Below are 19,764 nucleotides of genomic sequence, written 5' to 3'. Positions count from 1 at the left end.
AAGCTATGGGTCGCCTGTTCACGTACTGCGCAGGCGCCAAGCCAAGGGTATAACTTTCATAACTGCGGTATATGCACTACAGTTTTCTGAACTTATTTATAAGGCGACAGTACTAAAATGAACGTAGTCTTTCACAGAAAACATGACAGTAAGTTCTTAGCATGCATGACGCAGAGATATCCTGTTGCAACATCAGTGCTAATTTGAACATTAACCACATGGGTATTACTCGACTTGTGACCAAGCACCCAGCCAATACGGGCGAAGGCCGAGGATGACCAATGACCGTGATGTGATGACAAAGTCCTAGTTCGTCTGACAACATGCTATCCCATGCCCCATGCCAAAGACATACGCCGGCAATAGAGAGTCCAAACCTCTACTGTACAATTAAAAGGAAGCTGAAGGCCGCTGGACTGAGGGATCAGACGTCCCTTCCTCACAGACAGGCACAGGCAGGAATGTCTGGCGTGGTGCAGGTGCAACTTTAGGACATGCTGTGGGGATAATTTGTCTGATGAATGTCGCTAGCTTCTACACTTTACCGGCCGTCGATGTGGCGTATGGAGACGAGGTAACGAGGCATATGACCATCGTTACCATCATATGGACCAAATGATCCATGCAACTGTCTCAACATGAAGAACTGGATACTGCCATCATGTCACATAATAGCCATCTCTTGCCAGTCGTCCGATATTCATATTCATGGAAGACACGGTGTCTGATTGTGTTAGTTGGCTGTTGGAGAACTCTTGAAGAAATCTCTTTCACTCTCGTAGCATGCAAGCATAATTGTGTTTTGCTGTCTTGCAACTTACAATTTCGCTCTCAGGCGAGCTCAGTTTGCGCCATGTCCGGTGACAGGGCACCACAGGTAGGTTATTCACGCTGATTAACCTCATGGAGACCTATGAAGAGACGGAGGTCGGACAACTGGTAGTCTTGATCACGGACTTTGCGTAGATTGGAACGGCTCCCAAGTCCGAAAGATATGAATTTACACTTGTCAGAGAGGTACACACAGTCGGTGATCTAGACAATTAGTTGTCCGACTTGCCGCTCTGTCAGAGTGGATTAGATGGCTGACTTTGTGTGCAGGTGCCTGACTCTGATAGTGTATGCTCGAATCCCGGGTGGGACTCAACCAAACAAAAGTACTAAATCTGTACTTCCCTGAGAAAGTATTTTGTACATTCCATGCAAAAATACCCCATTTGATTTGCGTTTCCTTTGAGGCTACTTTCTCTTGATTTCGGAGCAAAGGTCGAAATAAGATGATATCTCACAATGAACTGATTTTACATACATCTTGTGATTGTGTTTGCCACATTCTATGAGAAGTTCAAAGGACAAGGTCCAGAGACAGAGCACTCTCGTCAGAGTCATTGTAGTTGTAGGTACTCAAAACGTATTATTGCATTTATCCTACTTTCTCTGAGGCATGGTTACGTTACTTAGTAAATAGTTGTACAGGCATGGTTAGGATACTCATGCACAGGCTGTTCCTACTCTTTCACTGGTACTCTTATCTGGTGCATTTAAATGAAGTTCATTTCGTTTGCAATTCACTCGTACTATTTATGAAAACCATGTTCCTTTCTGCAAGCATGTAGTACCATATGAGAGTACTGCATCTCTGTTTTAATAGGGTAAATTGTTAAGCATTTATGTGCCAAATTGGTATGAACTCATCATATTCATGCTCAATGTCATAGACATGTGATCAATGATCAGCTGCAAAAGGGGGGAAGCATAACAGAATTATGTCATGTTTTTGCACACTCACACACTGCCTATTGTTAAAAACACATTTTGAGTCGTAATGAGAACTATAACAATTTGTAGAAAGGTCAAATGATATACAGAAGAAGGTGCGATAGTGTGAGTGTTTTTACCATGACTTTAAGACTGTACAGGGGGATACCGCATCAAGGTGGACTCAAGGTACTATTAACAAATACACATTGTTGACAGTTAACACTTACATTCGGAGAAGAAATATGTTCACCACAATTTATTCACAATAAGTCGGTGTGAAACCACGTTAAATATACTTCGTTTAAAGGTCCAGTTTGCCTGGAAATACTAGAAATACTTCAAATTGTGTGGAATTTACATACACTCTTATGGGGACAAGTACTTAATATCACTTCAACCCCTCTCAAAGGGATAGCCACTAACGATCTTATTTATTAACACTAGATCTATTCATTTATAAAATATTACAATAAACATGAAAACGTATGAATCAATTCAATTGTTTAAAAATTGAACATACAGGAATTAATTGAGGGATGATATTGTTAAAGTGTTCATTGTTGAAACCTCGAAATATTGATCCCTTGTGCTGGGATATGAACACAATCAAGCAGGACATGTTTGTATGTAGTTCTCTCATCACAAGGGAAACAAAATGAATGTCAAACAGGAAATTTTGACACGAATGTTTTAATGCCCAAGACAACAATGTCTGAAAATATAATGCATTCCCTGTTTGGAATGTTTATGTAAAGTACTATAGCTCTTATAATAGTCTTTAATTCAGATGTAAAATTGAAGAGTTACTAGGTTACTAATCCAGTTGATCCACTGACGGTAGTGCTGGCAGTACAACTGACTGGCTTCAGGTTTTCTTAATGTAGATAAGGTAAGATCCACAAGTGGCCTTACCTATTGCCAAGAAGGAGAGAAGCAAGCGTAAAGGGGATATATTATGGAGTAGAAATGAAAGGTTTAATTTATATTCCGAGGATCCGTGAACGTCCAGGTTAGAATTGGTAACCCATGCTTCCCGTGAAAGGTGACTAAGGCGATTTGGTGGTCAGACTCGCTGACTTGCGTAGATCGACGTTCATGTTGTTGATCACTGGGTTGTCTGGTCCAGACTCGATTATTTACAGACCGCCGCCATTTAGCTGGAATATTGCTGTGTGCAATAAACAGCTACCCAACCAACCAACCAAATCTTATTCTCAAAGAGGATTTAACACACCGCCACATACAGGGTTCGACTCGTTCGAGAATATGTACAGCAGAGTGATGTACAGCAAAGATAATTGTATACGGAAGCGATAGCTCATCAGCATCAACAGAAAACTTTCAATGGGAAAAGGTTGAGAAAGACAGAGTGGACAGAATCTGAACGTTTCAGGCTGCTTTTGCAGAATCCATTATACATAATGGAGCCATACTTTACTTTGGAACGGATTAGTGATCAGTATGGGTGAAGGAGGGTTGACTGTTTTCCTCCACATTTGGAACAAAAACAATTTTCAACAGATCCAGTGCCCTTAAACACTCTGCTTTAATATGTGGTAAGAAAGTAAGAAGATGATCTAAAATATAATCTTCCATATATCATCTAAAATATCATCTTTCCTATATTGACTGATTGCTCAAAGGCAATATGTTTATCTGTGTCGGCAATCAAATAGACCGATTCAGTCTGTCGGTTAAAAGTATTGCTTTCGTCAATGTCAACCGATCAGAGGTGATAGCAGTTTTAACTGCATTGTTGCTTTGGAACCAAGCACACAATAACGAAACAAACAAGCTGTTGATCTGCCAAAATTGGATATTCATCTTTCCTCTATTAATCGCCTGCAAGTAGGACAAACTGAGAACTATTGATAGAGTGTATCGCTAACAAAGCAGCCTTTGCTTCAGAGTATACCTGTGCGTCTAAGGTGGAGAGGAAATGAGAAGGGTAGTTAGCACGCATTTCAATAGACTCTTGTTGATTGCAACAGAGTTATTTCCTGCGTTTGAATTTTAGCAATAGGAGTAGGATCCATATCGTATATGTCAGAGCAGTGTGAAGTGTCTCCTTACTATAACCAATGCGATGGAGGCTGGTATAATTTAACCCTGCGGTACAATTGGATATACTGGGGTGGAAAGATGCTGACTCCTGCATTAATTAGATTCAATTGATTTGAGTTCCTATGTAGACATTTCTCATAGCTATACATGTATTTGTTTTGTTTTTAACAGAATTCCGTCGCAGTTGATCAGACTACACAACGTACTGAAGCTGAACAGTCAATCCACAAACTGCCTTACACCAGTAATTTACTCTCAGCAAACTATTCTCAGCTCAAGTTGTCTTGCCTGATCGACTATTCTTCTTTCTGCTGTATGAAGGAGTCTTCTCGGAGCCCAATGATAGTAATTGACATTCCCAAAGTAGGGATAGTTACTGGCAAGAAGGCTTGTAACTCACGGTAATCAGCTGCGTCAACCCAAGTCAGTTGAGACGACCTCACAAATTCCTATCTCAGTGGATTTGTGGAATATATATTTTACAGGTATGCAGATAATTTCAGGATATGACATTATATAATTTGCAAGAAACTATGTAAACTCATATTGGATTAAAATCAGAAATGACAGAATCAGCCATAGGTGACATTACAACTTCAACAGATACCAATGATGACTGGCCAACAATTGAACATATAGATTCGTATAAAATTTAGTATCTGAGCGCATTTGTACATATGAACTATATCATAGGTAAACTATCCATCACAAAATGCTTTTAAAAAGTCACTTTTTAACAATAATTACACAGGATTATTTATGGACTATGAAACAACTTGGAATATTAACCAACAGACAGTTCTAAAGAGTGGTCAAATTCGATAAGAAGGAGTTAGATGGGCACAATCGAGACTCCTATCCCCTCAGGTTCAACTATAGTGATTCATTTTACTGTTGTCTAACTGCAATGTTGTCTACCAAATGTGCGCTCCCAAGTTCAATTGTGATTAAATATGGCTCAGTGTTTCAGCTCATCTCAAGTTTTTGTCCTAAACAAATATGGTTATTCACAAACACAGGGTTCTTCCCGTAACGAAAATATTGTATTCAATAACGTGTTATCACGGTGCATATTTTTTTGTATTCAGATATGTTATTTGTGCTATTTCAACCATATCGTTTTATTGCAATGTCTTTACGCTTTCAAATAATGCTTTCTATGTGATTTTGTATTTGCTTTTAATTAGTCGACTTATGTGCGATTCAAGATCGAAATAAATAAGAATGATCTTCATTCCTGAGTCAAGCAAAGGTACTTAAATACTTAAATCAAATACTTATCCTTATGATCATCTTTAAAATTATCAATGACATTTCTTGTGGAATTTTCAGCTTTGTACACCGCAACTTAAGGGGAAACCTTATTCCCTGTTTCGTTGTCTCTAGAACTGATGACCAGAGTTACAACTCCATGTTCAGATGTACGAGAACTTGGTCTGTGAAATTCTGTGTAGGGAAGCAGCATTTCAGAGACATGGGTTTATGATATGGATGAAAGCATACGAATGTTCTCATGATTACTGAAATGATTTTATCGATAACAACCTCTTGTTTATTGCGCGACGCCTCGATGTAGATTATTACACCGTTTTTAAGCTAAACGTTGAAATAAACAAAAATTGTGCCTTATGCTTTTTAAAACAGTTGTATTTCAAGTTATAGCATGTGTATTACCTTTGAACATTAATACATTTCATTTGTTGTTTTGCTACTTTAGTTATGTTTTTTGATAGATTAAAAATAGTTTAATTTATATGGTTGTTTTGCTTTTCACAAGGAATCAGGACTTCACGAAAAACATTTTGAATCCATCGAAATTCGCCGTCACAACCTTTGAACAAAAGATACTAAGGGTACTACATACCACCAGCCTACGAAGAATAAGACTGTAGACTCATAGCAGCCTATCAGCTTGTATTCACAACGTAATCCCACCTGTTTATTGGCTTCATCACCCGTGGTATTTGTCGTTCTTTGTCCCCACCTGGCCTCATCTAATTATGTGCCACTTTTTATCATCTACACGCTCCTGGTGTGTCATCTACACGCTCCATCGTATCTCCAGGTGTCAATCACTGGACTGTCTGGTTCAGTTCGATTGTTTACAGACTGCATCGTGCAGCTGTACAGCTCATGTGGAGCGCTATAGAGCAGTGGTAAGGCGTCTGCCTATCACGCTGAAGGCCCGGGTTTGATCCCTGGTGGATGCACCCGTGGAGGTTCGGGTCCCAAGGTGGGCACATTTGCGTAGTATCCTTGGACAATATACTGAAAACTACATTGTCGCAGTTCACCCGGCTGTAAAATGGGTATCCGTGAGGATGTGCTGGATATATGAGTGTTTAGTTCATTACGCCTTACAGGCAACATGGCTGTATGCTCCGCAGGGAGTTGAAAAAAATATCAGAAAGTACGATAGTGTCCTATGACCGGGGATAGTAATGTACGTAGCGCCGTGAGCAGGCAATTACTATTACTAACACAGCTGAATGCGGCGTCAAACACATACTCACGATGTAGTCAGAATTGTACCAGAGACCTCTTAGGGGTATTGTCGTTTCTACTTAGACAGACACGGGTGTGTTCATCGTAGGGAAATATACATGCGAATATTCCACTACAAATAGAAGCGACAAAACCCTTTCCACATTCATAAGTAATCTCTGCCAAATAACAGAGTCGATTGTACAATTGTGACTATATCATGATATTTGTTTCAGCAGTATTACAGCTTTATGATGTTGTTTGTAAATAAATCGGGTCTGAACCAGACAATCGAGTGATTGTCACCATGCGATACTATGACAGTGTTTATGAATCACAATGAAATAGTGATGATACCAGGTGTTCGCGAAGAGGTGAGCGTATCCTGCCCCACCGGTGGCACCCGTCATAAACATGCTAAGTTTAGTTATATGTTCACCTGAAGTAAGTCGGGAACGTATGGTATAAGTCAACATATGGAATTGCATCGGACATAATTTTTTGTCACGTATGCATCGAATTTGGACATTTCCTCCACCTGACCACCATTTTGAACTACTTAAGGGAAATTAATCTGTATCATAAATTGTAGCTATGTACCGTGAATGACAGATTGCTTGTTTTAGAATTTTATGCTATGACATATTCTGTTCGTAAATAGTAATTAATGAATTAGAAGATAAATAGTTTGGTTTGTTCAATGGTTTTAAACGCTAAAATTTGCCTATGTTGCATTCCAATGAATCACAGAAATTAAACAAACCAAACTATTTATCGATATTGTAAAACAATTTGTAGTGAGAAACCTATTTCCAAGGAGCTCTTTGAATGTAGCGAGATCGTGTGTTGCAATGCGGTTAGCCTCTCGTGGTCAAGTTCGCTGTCGCCCCAGATACGAGAAACGACAAAAGAAGGGTTACGCTATTACGTAATGGGTTAGATAGGTTACGTCATGTTCGAAATGAATAACAGTCAATATAATACACAAAACAAAATGTATTCAGTCATTTTTAAAATTAAACTTGATGAGTAACATTACACTGGAACCGCAATGACAATGAAAGAATTCCATTTTATGCTCCCTTCTCCACCTAATGTAATCTTACGTATACTGATCCAATCAAGGATGACCATAAGGATTTGATCGTGTAAAGTTAGGCCTACTGTCGATTAACGAAGCTGACATTTATGGTAGAATTGTGTATGCCCTGAAACATTCCCATCGCGGTTACAATTGAAGAACTTTGCAAGTGTGAAAAGAGCCAAGATGATGAAACAGTGGCAACGGCCCGAGAATCGACGCGTTGGCGATCAGACCCCTGCAAAATGGCCGAGTACGACCTCTTCTGTACACTGTTGGATTCGGTGCAGTATGATTTTAAACTTTGTGGGCGTCTCGGGGGTTAAATAATAAATTAATATAATAGTTTCATAGTGGGTGGAGTAGGTTAGGTAGTTGGGTGGGCTGCTGACGTAGTACCTACCTTTAGTATTTCTATATGTAGAAGCTTAGGCCCATGCGGACCTCGTGGCTGGGGAGACAGGACGATGTCACGCTTCTTGCATGCTCCACCATCTTGAGGGGCAGAGATGCAAGGAGCGTGCGCATTGGCCGAATTCTGGATTTCCCCAGTCATGTGGTCCGATGTCGGCTATATAAGCCTACCCTAGGTAGGGTATCGTCAGTCGTCCGATACCCGAATCGGGTAAATTCTCTGCGACCGCGAGTCTTGTATCAAGACCAGATTAAGTTTCCACTTATTGTTTATTGTTTTTAGGTAATGTCGTGTTGATTTAGTGATAGCTTGGGAAGGGGGAGAAATAGCATAAGAATAAGTAGGTTTTATCTTGTTATTTTCGGGAGTAGGTATAAGGGGTTGACATAATCATAAGTTTATTATATGTTGAGTAGGATTTAGGTAGGTTTGGAGGGGGATTAGGATGAAACCGGACACAAAAGGTAAGATTTCAACATTTTTAATTGTTTTGATATGCTTGGGCTTGTGTCAGTGGGATTTCCTAGACTGCATTAGTACCTTTTCATAATTACCAGTCAGTATTCATTTTTTGATATTTTAGTATATCATGATATTATCATTCAGTGTTAGATCAGATGTAAATCTTGTTGAAAGCTGTTTTTGAGAAATAATAACTATATTTGCTTTTATGCCTTTGGTAATTCTGTTTAGAAGCCGGGTGACAGTCTAGCGAAAGGGAGGTAACTAACATGTAACTTCCTTTTGGTTTATTTACAAAATGTTAAACTTTGCACACCTCTGAAGCAAATTGTATTTCTCTCAGTTGCTTTCGATAGTGACCCATCAATTATTTCCCTCAGGCCATTCTCATCAACCTTAGCAAAGCGGGACTGTGGAGGGACGCTCGGTGTACAAGATGGAGCCGGGTCAACGCTGGAATTTCGAAGTGGAAACGTCCGGAGTGCTGGGATTGGTGTATTTTGGAAGATCAATATCTAGAAACAAGTATCATTAAGCTATTCTTTGGCTGAATAACAATCTTTAAACTTGGAATATTGTACCAAATTAAATACACGAATGCTTGAAATTTGCGGAGCAGTTCATTTGTGAATAAACATCATTGAAGGATATTATTTTATGGCTCTTCAATCACTTAACTATTATCTGATCACATATGTGCCATGTGATTGTATACACCCTTATCTTTGAATAATTCTTCCAAGAATTTGTTGTCTTCAAAGATTGTATCAAAATCCCAGAGAGAGAATTTGCGGTGGTAATGTTTCTCAATTATGCAAATTCATGCAGCGAAAAGTGTACGGTATTGGTGCCAACGTATTAATGTGCAGTTATTAGGCCATCATTTTCAGGTATGTCGAACAATATTCGATAAGGGTAATTAACCAATCAAATTGCGGAAAGCGCTCACTATTGGTTTACAATATATTATAATGATTGTATATTTTTTCAAGAAACTCATTTGTACCTTGTACTTAAAATGTGTATGAATGCAGACTTGGTCTCGTCTCTATATTGTTGAAATCATGCCCATGTGACGTAAAACCCAACTCATTTATTGAGGCCTTGAATGTTGTAACCTTGATGAAACAACTTCTAAGCAAGAGTGGCATGACGCTCTTCGAAATCCTGAGAAAAAGGGCATCCTCAATTGTACGTCAAAAGTTGTGAAATGTAAACACCAAAGGCTGGAGCTGTTGGTCAACATGAAAGGGAAGCTGACTATTGGAAAGTTGAAATCATCCCTTTTGTCATACAGACTTGAGGAGAGTGTTTTTTGTCACTCTAAATCTTAAGCATAGATCTAAATATGAAACAGTTGAGGCTGTCTCATCTGTCTCCTTAATTTCAAGTTCAGGTTGGTAAATCAGTGGAAGGCAATTGGCGATTTGATGGTTATTGTATATAACATATTTTGTGTATCAAACATACAAATATTATTTTTTTAACGACGTTCAAAAATAATGATTATTTCCTCAAGAAATCAGATCACAGTAGACTTTAAAAGCTAAAGCGACACAAAGTCACAGTTCCATTTTGGCATTGCATGTGTCGGACAGAACATATGATACATTAGAGAAGTTTCAGTGTTTACACTAAACTAGACCAGTTAGAAAAGAAGGGAAACAAGGAAATATAACAGGAGCTGTTGCTCACGAACACTTCGGTGTCTAACATCAATAAACTCACGATGCTCTATGGGTGACAACTTCTCTAGTAGAAGATGCAGTTATATATAATCAATGTATTGAGTGAGAATGAGTTTTAAGTTTTATGCGGCTTTTAGCTCTATTCCAGCAATCTCGTTGTACCTCTACTTCGTTGTGATATAGAGAACATAACGATAGAATATGCGACCAAGACCCAAAGCACATAGAAAAACGTTTGCATGCCTACAGAGCCACCATATTACGGAAAGTCGGCGCAGACACACCACAGAAACGTCTTTAATTCCAAACAACAGCAAGTCAAACATTTCACATAGAACAACCGCTATGGCACAAATGTATACGATTTTTCTCTCTTATATTTCTTGCAAAATTAAAAACAATGTTGCAACTAAGTTGATGTAAATCGCCCCGAAATTTTCAAACGTCGGAAATAATTAATTAGGAAATAACTGTACGACATAAAGCAAATTCAGTTCGTTCATGGAAGTATTGACCATTCATTGATAAGTCTTTTATCTGCCTTGTGCAAAATTGGTGTGTTGACGCTCAGTATTTACTTTAAACTATTTGATTGTCAAATTCAGCCTATTCTTTTGTATGGATCCGAGATTTGGGGATTCCAGAGATATGAATGGGTGGCCTGTAAGAAATGTTTAAATGTAGGACCCTCTACACCGAATTGTATGGTGTACGGTGAATGTGGAAGGTATCCCCTGTATATTAATGCTCATATTCGATGTATAAAATTCTGGTTTAAGATATTGTGTATGCAAGATCATAGATTACCCAAAAAGGCTTATAAAATGCTTGTTCATTTGGACAACATTGGTAAAGTGACGTGGGCATCTTATGTAAGAAATCTTTTGTTTTCACATGGTTATGGTTTTGTATGGTTAAGTCAGTCAGTTGGTGATGCAAGTTTGTTTTTAACTCAGTTTCGAGAAAGAAGTCTTAATATGTTTAATCAAGAATGGTATTCAGTAATACATAATAGTTCACGGTACGGCTCTTATAGAATATACAAATCACTACTCCAGCCGGAGAAATATCTGTCGTTTTTAACATCAAAGAAATTAAGATATCCATTTATACGTTTTAGGTTAGGTTTGATCAACATAATGGTAAACGAAGGAAGACGTTTTTATATTGAACGATGCAAGAGAATGTGTCCACTGTGTAATATAGATGTGGAAAATTAAATCCATTTTTTACTTGTATGTCCTTTGTATTTGCGTAAGTGTTGTAGGTACATCGTATTTCACTACTTTAATTTACTGCCTGTATCATGATTTGCTGTTTGGATCACTAATTACTACTTATTGCACCATATGTATAATGTATATGTATAACTCCAATGTATATGGGCCGGAGGCCTTTTGTACAATAAACATCTTTGACTTTGACTTTTGACCAACACGCACTGCAAGATAAGATATACTGGGACATTTCCTCAGTGGGTCCAACTCATGTTGGTTCAAAGTCCATTGGTTGCCTAGAATGAGCTATATACAAGCCCAACGGACAGTCTGACAAAATATACCAGTCACTCAGACAAAAGATATTCATTGGTCCAAGGTGGTGATATGGGAACGACCTAACAGGTGCATCTCCTGTACAGGCAGTTCACAGTGAATGGCCGGGCATTAATCATCGAAACGGTCATGCTGCTGAGACATTTACAACTATTTACAAATTTACACAATATACGCTTTCAAGTCAGCTACCTGTCCAGACGTTGATTCACAAAAGGAACTAGAGTGTACAAGGCACACAGGTGACCTGATCATGATTACACAGTATAGAATATGTAGAACGAGTATCCTTTTCCTGGTAACGTCACTGAATGTCAGTGGTCAGTTCAAATGGTATTCACTGTTGTGTCTTTTGTCCCCGAAGAAGGCTGCATTGGCCAATGATCCAAACTGGTTGTTCCTTGAAGCTGACGTATTTCATTAAAAGGTGTTAAGTACCTGACAAGTATTCTTGTCTCACGATCACGTGTTTTTGTTTCGCAATCTGTGGGTGCTCTATCTGTCCCTAAGTGAGAATATGAGCAATAATTCCAAACCAAATCTGCTGGTGCTTCATTATGACTGGTCTCCTCGTCAGCGTTTGGACCGAAAAAGTCTGTAAGAGCTGGCATGGCACCATCTGCCTCGTCAGCGGTGTCCTTTGATGTGATAACTGCAGGTGAAGAAGCCCCAACATCGTCATCAGTAATTTCCCAGTATCTATGGAGAGTTTCGTACGCCACGCTTGATGTGTGGACAGGTCTCGGTGATACGTCATGATCGCCCCGTACTCTGATGTTGTTCGATCTGTTAACACATACAAATATATATTATGCATATAACACTATCAGTGATCGCGTTAGAAAGACGGTTAATTTTGAAAGACATTTCAGTTTCACAGAGAACCGAAATCCTCACACTGATATCTAAAATGAGATATAGCACTGGGCAATATCAAACACCGCTTTGAAGATACGAAATAAAAGACGCAAACAACCTTCGTCTACAAATCTTTCTGACGACTGACACAACTGCAACACTGACGGCTACGACTAAAGCTGCTGTTGACATTACAACGTAAGATGTTCTTCCATCAGATTCATCTGAAGGAGAAACATGGGCTGGCGTAGTCTCTGAAAATATAATTAATATGTATAATGCATTCACTTTTTGGGTTATACTGACAATATATACTGGGTTATACACATTATTGTAAAAAGAGATAATTTGTTCAATTTGAATGGTAGAGAAAATGAAAGAAGGTGTCATGTCCAGAAACAATTACAAATAGAAACAATGTAATCGTATGAACTCTGACATTCAATGACACGGAACTGAAGTACCTTTGGGTTTGTCTGCTGGCATTGTATTTCGGTGAGTCATGGAAGGCTCACAGTTCGCCCTTGTCATACAGTCGGACGAGGAACAATTGTTTCCACATCCATTGCTACAATTGCCTGTGGTTTGGTTGCAGATACCGTCGAGACATGACTCACAAGTATTGGTACAGAAACGTCCGAAGAATCCTTTGACACATCCGTCCATACAAGATCCATCCTGTGTGTGGCATGTGCTATCCATACAGTTCTCGGGGCACGGTACACAATCTGGCCCGTATGTCCCTGGTAAGCAGCCGTCAATACAAGCTCCTGTGTTGTCACACTTGGACGAACAACGTGATCCATACCAACCACGTACACATCCATGAACGCAGTCCCCTGTCAGCTGTTCACATTCAGGTTTGGAAGACACTTCTGTTGTAGCAGACAAAGATCTATCACCATCGTTGGGCTTTGTGTTAGGACGGCAATGTAAACTACACATGTGAACACACAATGGACCGTAAAATCCTGGTTTACATCCAAGTGTACAATCATCATCTTCACATCCATCAAGACAATTCACGCCACCATGCCCAGCATGGCATTCCTCACAAGTTCTTGTTTTCACATTACAGGACTTGCATCTCCTGGAACAGATGCTGCAGTGAGAACCGTAATATGAGTTATTACATCCAGCAATACACGATGACCCGAGATTACAGAATTCCCCATCACAAGCACGTGGGCATTGCTCACACGTGTCCCGGGATCTAGACAAAGGTATTTTGCAGTTTGAGCCTTGAAATCCCTGTTTGCAACCGTCCGTGCACCTATCAATTCCGGTTCCTGTCATTTCACAAACATTGTTTTGCACTGTCTGCTACAGTTGGAACTGCATCTCAGATCATAATAGCCATCTTGACACTTGGTCAGGCAGAATCCTGTCTCCCAATCACATTTTGAACAGTGCTGATCCTCTTGACAATTGGCTGCTGGAAAACGCAATGTATGAACTGATGCTGGTATTCTGACATTCTTCAAATATACGCAGAAATACATTAATAAATATTACTGTGCTTTGAGTGGGAAGAACACACTCTTGATTTCTGAACATAATAAGACATTGAGAGGGAGTATATATTACATCAGCATTCAAATAATACACCGAAGAACATATGATGGGGTCTAATATTGCAAATACATTACGTGTGGTTGTGAGAGTTTGAATGTGCATGTGTGTCTGGGTGCATGCCAACAGCAATTGTAGTGCTAGACTACTGAGACCCAAGGCATCAGACATTGAGAAAAAAACTCAGACGAAACTTACTAATTTTAATTCGATAAATCCTTGTATCCTTCAATGCTGCGCTCCGGGAAGGGTGACAATATGTATTATGTTTTAACACAGTATGACGTAGCAGGGAATTAGAACACATATATTTTTTGTACCAATGCTGTCCGGACAGACACTTTACCCACTTCACCAGTTCAATACTTAGGTAGTGGAGTACATATATCACAAAACAGTTACTATGGTCTGAAATTACCTTCAGTGTTAGAAATCACAACAGCAGTGACAGTGAACAGCAACACAATCATTAGGCAGCTGGAACGAAATGAAATGATGACTATCATCAGTTAGAATGCAAACATGATATGAAATAAAATCAATATCTCCATACAGTACAGAGACATGATAAAAAGTCAAATGTCTGATCCTATTCCGAAAGTATTGCACTTGGCATCATACAATATAACATAAGTATCTACAATTACACTATCAGAAGGAAACTGAAAACAAGCAGTGCCCAGAAATCACTGACCACAACGTCTTCATAATCAGCCAGACAAAACAAGGACCTGTGTGTTTATATTAATCGCTGTACATATGTCCTCTCTCCGATTCAGTCACAGTTCTCAAAAACAACTTTTCCTTCCGGTGACCATTCCGGTTTCAACACCATTGTGTTCATACCCAGGTTTCATAATCCGCATGTTCAGCAAATGGAAACTGTGTTTGTTGTTTAACTCCGCTCTCAACAATATTCCAGCTATATTACCAAGTCATCGAGTCTGACCACCCGGTAGTACCCTCCTACGACAAGCAGTCCATTAAAGATGAAAAAGATATAAATGCCACTCGAAAGTAACAAAAAATCCGATGTTATTGTTGAATATGCGCTTTGTACAGAGCTGAAATCACGTTAGGGAATTAAATGAAAGTAGCTGTACATTTACAACCCCGTGGCGTTGAATCTGAATGAGTTTAGTTTTACGCCATATTTGCAACATTGCAGCAATATCAGGGCGGGGGATACCAGAAATGGGCACAAACATTGTGTCTATCTGGGGAATCGAGCCCGGGTCTTTGGCCACCGCTTTAACCACTAGACAACCCCATCGCCCCTATATGATAGCAATATCAAATCACAATGAAATTTCACATTACGCATTTATGAAAGCGTGTGCTCCTATAAGGAAACACAAATATAGTAATGAAACTGAGGTTAGCACACGCTTACAAAATGCTTCCAAGACAGTGTGTCAATCAACAGACAAAATCGCTAATAGTGGGTAAGACAGAGGCAATTCGTCTCATTACAATAACTACTATACACAAAAAGATTTAAATCTGACGCTTTTATCAACAGAAAAGTACATACACAACAGAAAGGCGAATTTCAACATAATCCCTTAAAAGCCCGACTAAGCTCCTTGTGAAGGTTGTGACTCCAACATCTTACCATGGCGGTAAAAATTGTACTGGGTGAGGTTGTACCAATGATGGGCTGTGCGCCAGTGGCGCAAAACCCTGTTTACAGATAGACTGCAATGCAAGATCACATCGCCCTTCCGACGAAAATGCATACGGAAATTGGACTGCACCCGTCCGTCAATCGTGGACGAGCTTACACCAGTTCTTCAAGCGGACTGGATGGCAATTAAAAATGCAGCATTGATTTAATTTGAATGACATTCATTTTGTGGTTCTTTCATTTCATCAATCTCCGTACTTTTTGTCGGGATAATATATCAGACTCAAAACAATCAAGTCTGGAACAGATAAACAACTGATTATGAGTAATCTTTTCCCGCAAGCATGGACTAATTGGTTTGGTAAAGGTTTCATAATATGCCTTTGTAATGGTAATAAAATACCTGACCATTTATGTCAAATTTCATGTGAAACTCAAATTCAAGTGAATGTTATTCAATGTCTCTTACCTCGTCATCATCCCAACATCAAGAACTGACAATGTCCTCTGAAATAAGAGAAATCTGTAACACTTCCGTGTCATAGCAACTGTCCAACCACAGCGACGACACGAGGGTTATCAGACCACTAGCTGTGTGGAGTGTGTGCAGTATGTGCGGTAACATGTCATGGACTATAACCTCTCTATTCAACTTCCTGTTGCTCTAATTACCGTCCAAATGATCAGAATGTCAGTAAATTTGCTGGACTCGTAAAATGTTTTGTTTGTCAGCGGAATGTGATTTTTGTTTGCTTTATTCCAACGACGGTCTGTTTATAATCGAGTCTGGACCAGACTCACCTGTTATCAACATCATGAGCATCGATCTATGCAATTGGAATGCGATGACATTTGTCAACTGAGTCAGCAAATCTTACCATCCGATCTCATTAGTCACCTTTTACGACGACGACAATAGTGGGTTGTTGTAGACCAATTTTTACCTGTATCTTCACAGGCCCCAGCAATATGAAGAACCCGGAAAAGACTATCCAGTGATCAACATCATGAGCATCGAACCACGCAGATGCGATGACATGTGTCAACCAAGTCAGCAAACCTTACCACCTGATCCCGCTAGTTGTCTCTTATGACAAGCAAGGGTTGCTGAAGACCAATTCTTGACCCGGATCTTCACAGGCCTGGACACGACACACAAGTGGTTGATGCAACCATGCCATCATCGGTTTTAAGATTGTAATAAGGTTTATACTAGGAAACAAATGTTTCAAGAATCACTACCCAGGTGTATTTCTTGTTGAAGGAAATTGACTTTTGACATGCGGGTTGATGCACACCAGTTGTTGTTCATTTCTGAATGAAATGAAGGTATCGCACTCGTATGTTCACGCAAACTAAATTAATAGTAATGATGTTTGAAGATCACAACCCAATCACACCAGCGTTATGGAAATTAGTTTCATGCAACACACACATAGCATATCCTTTGCTGCTGGAACCTCAGTTAAATGTTGTATCAGATTGTAAAAGTAGCAGAGCAGACACATGCAAGATGACTCCTTTCAAAATAGCGCGGTATTCATTCAGGGCATGGAAAAGAGAAAATTATCATGCCACGACTGAGTGCCGCCAATCGAAACATTGCCATAGGCCGCCTTGAAGTGGGGGGGTCGCAGTCGGAAGTTGCCCGACATTTCAACGTTCAGCAGAGCACCATATCTCGCCTTTGGGATCGTTTCCTGCAGACCAATTCCGCCCGAGAAGCAGCTGTCCACGAGTTACCACCCAAGCCCAGGACCGCTACACCCGGGCTGCTCACTTGCGTAATCGTATTGCCACAGCCTTTGAGATTGCATAATTCCCTGGTTTAAGAAGAATTTCCGACCAAACTGTGAAGTGTGCATTCGACCAAAAAGGCCAGTTGTCGTGCCTGCATTGAGAGACATCCTTCGGTGCCATCGAATTTGGTGGTGTCGCAGAGTCTGGAACTTGAACCTTAGAATCCGGATGCCAGTCTGGTTCAGTGATGAATCACGATTCCTTCTTCACCGTCGAGATGGAAGACAGCTTGTTTACCGTCGGAGAAATGAACGTTTCGCCCCTAATGGCTTTCGACAGGTCAACCTATTCGGTGGATACAGTGTCATAGTTTGGTGCGATATCCAGCACACAACAGATCTGATTTAGTGGTGGTTCAGGGAATTCTGACAGCAAATCGGTACATCAACGAAGTCATTGCACGTCACATGCTTCCGATTATGGACAGACAGCGGGAGTTGTTCACAGCACACGTCACGGTCCTCTACCTTTCTAATTCTATCGTCAATGTCTTGCCATGGCCGTCCCTATCATCAGACCTAAACCCGATAGAACACCTATGGGATGAACTCGATCGAGGTGTGTGTTAAAGTCAAAAAACGCCTTTAGTCACTTCCACAACTGGCCATCGCTTTGCAGGAAGAGTGGGGAAGAATTCCGCAAGAGCGACTTGGTCGACTTATGTTGTCTGTGCGGAGACGGCGCCAGGCAGTACTTGCTGCCAATGGTGGCCATACAAAGTACTGACTTTGACGCCATCTTGTGGACTCAAGTAAACAGAAACACAACAATAAAAGTTGCTGTTGTGTTGAACTCTTTGTCTGAAGAAGACCCCGAGACGTGTGTATTGTAACCTTTTTACCACTGAAACTACATGAAATAATCGCTCTTAAAGTTACGCAATACATTATCTGAACATGACTTATGCGTTTCTTTGTTTGAAGAGTGTACATAGTAGTAGATCACCGCATCGTGTTTACTGTCATGCTATATTACAGTTTCATACACATAAAACATGATTAAATAAAGTGTCAAACTGTTTCCTTTTAGTCATTAGTATTGTTTCTGTATATGCCTAAAATTGAATATATTAGGTATATGTTAAGAGACATGGGGAAAACTCTTCTAATTTTGAAAAACGCAAATGTACAGAAAATTAACTGAAGCTTGAACCGTTTAGTAGAAAGGGAAGATGTATGTTTCCAAATTACCGTATATGAAATAAAGATATCCTATTTCTAGTAATAAGAAATACTCGCTGTTATTTCTCATCAATTCAAACAACACCTTGACGACTAATTTGAAATGAAACATGCACATGTAAAGTGACTGTGTTGCAAATTGTCCCAAACTTCTTCAGATGACAAACGTGATAAGTAAAATATATTTAAACAAACGTTACACCAAAATAAACCCGGGTTTTAAACAATGAAAACAAAAATCAGGTTTCCGAATATTTTACTGTTTGCAAGCATCGCAATGAACAACATAGCACTAACAGGCAATGCACCGAATTTAGGTAAACTGAAGATACATGCGTTGTGATTGGTTATTGTAAAATGAACTGTCCAATCGTAAATTGTTTAACATAATTATCACAATACCTTAAACACCTCAAACCGACGACAAGAGAACCTGTCTGATATTATGAAATATTTACTGTAAGGGTTAAAGGATCTTTTTAGTAATGTTAATTATTATTTAATTATTAGATTTTTAAAGGAAATTGACTTGATTGATAAAGTTTGATTCATATATTTTGTAGCTGGATGTATTTTATAATTGGTATAGTTTGAATTGACAACTGAGATTGTTAGTGGATGTACTGTAAAAGTATTGTCTTCCTGAGAGGGTAAGTAAGTCCCAAAACATTCATAGTAAATTTAAACTTACTACTCTCTTAATCGTAGAATATGTGTTCTTTTAATGTATGGCAAGATTTGACTCGCCAACGGTTGAAAGGATGGTGTAAATCCAGCTTGGGTCTATGCAGGTAGCAAAGGTACTGTAATCCCCATGGTTCCTAGTATGGCGATCTACCTTTAGTTGTTGGTGATCTTCAGCCCATTTTTATATTGTATTGTTCATAATTCTCTAACTGTGATAACCTAGTTATTTTACTGTCCTTTGTTGACAGATTTTAGAATATAACTTTAGCTATTGTCAATGTATGAATTGTTTTAGTCACGATATGGCTGAAATATTGCCGGTGTGACTATAATTTTAACTCACTCACTCACTCGTTACGCTGAACCAGATTGTTTTGGATCCATGATGGAAAGAAAAGATTCAGTACCTCTGCTCCCCATCAACCATGGCGTGTCAACAAAGACAGTGTCAAATAGCAGCGGATATCCAAGAAGCAAGTAGACCTCATCGACATGCAATGAGTCCAGGCCAGTACAAGTGGATCTAGGTTT

At 39.5% G+C, this 19,764-nt stretch overlaps 1 protein-coding gene across 2 annotated transcripts in view; it reads left to right on the top strand.

The window, feature by feature from the left end:
• LOC124252905 (cell death abnormality protein 1-like) overlaps positions 1 to 19,764 on the top strand; it is a 242,250-nt gene that overhangs the window by 60,547 nt on the left and 161,939 nt on the right. Inside the window, exon 12 of one of the 2 annotated variants that reach the window (XM_046686585.1) lies at positions 3,997 to 5,578. The exons of the other annotated variant lie outside the window; for it this stretch is intronic. Within the exon in view, the coding sequence (XP_046542541.1) occupies positions 3,997 to 4,013 (17 nt within the window). The 3' untranslated portion in view covers positions 4,014 to 5,578. Of the gene's footprint in view, positions 1 to 3,996; positions 5,579 to 19,764 lie in introns of those variants that run through there. 2 annotated transcript variants of the gene reach the window in all.

Source organism: Haliotis rubra, unplaced genomic scaffold, assembly GCF_003918875.1.
Source record: "Haliotis rubra isolate DU_JTF1 unplaced genomic scaffold, ASM391887v1 Scf529, whole genome shotgun sequence".
In the NCBI taxonomy this organism is placed as follows: domain Eukaryota; kingdom Metazoa; phylum Mollusca; class Gastropoda; order Lepetellida; family Haliotidae; genus Haliotis; species Haliotis rubra.
The sequence above is the reverse complement of the archived record's forward strand: the minus strand, read 5'-3'. Positions and strand labels throughout refer to the sequence as shown.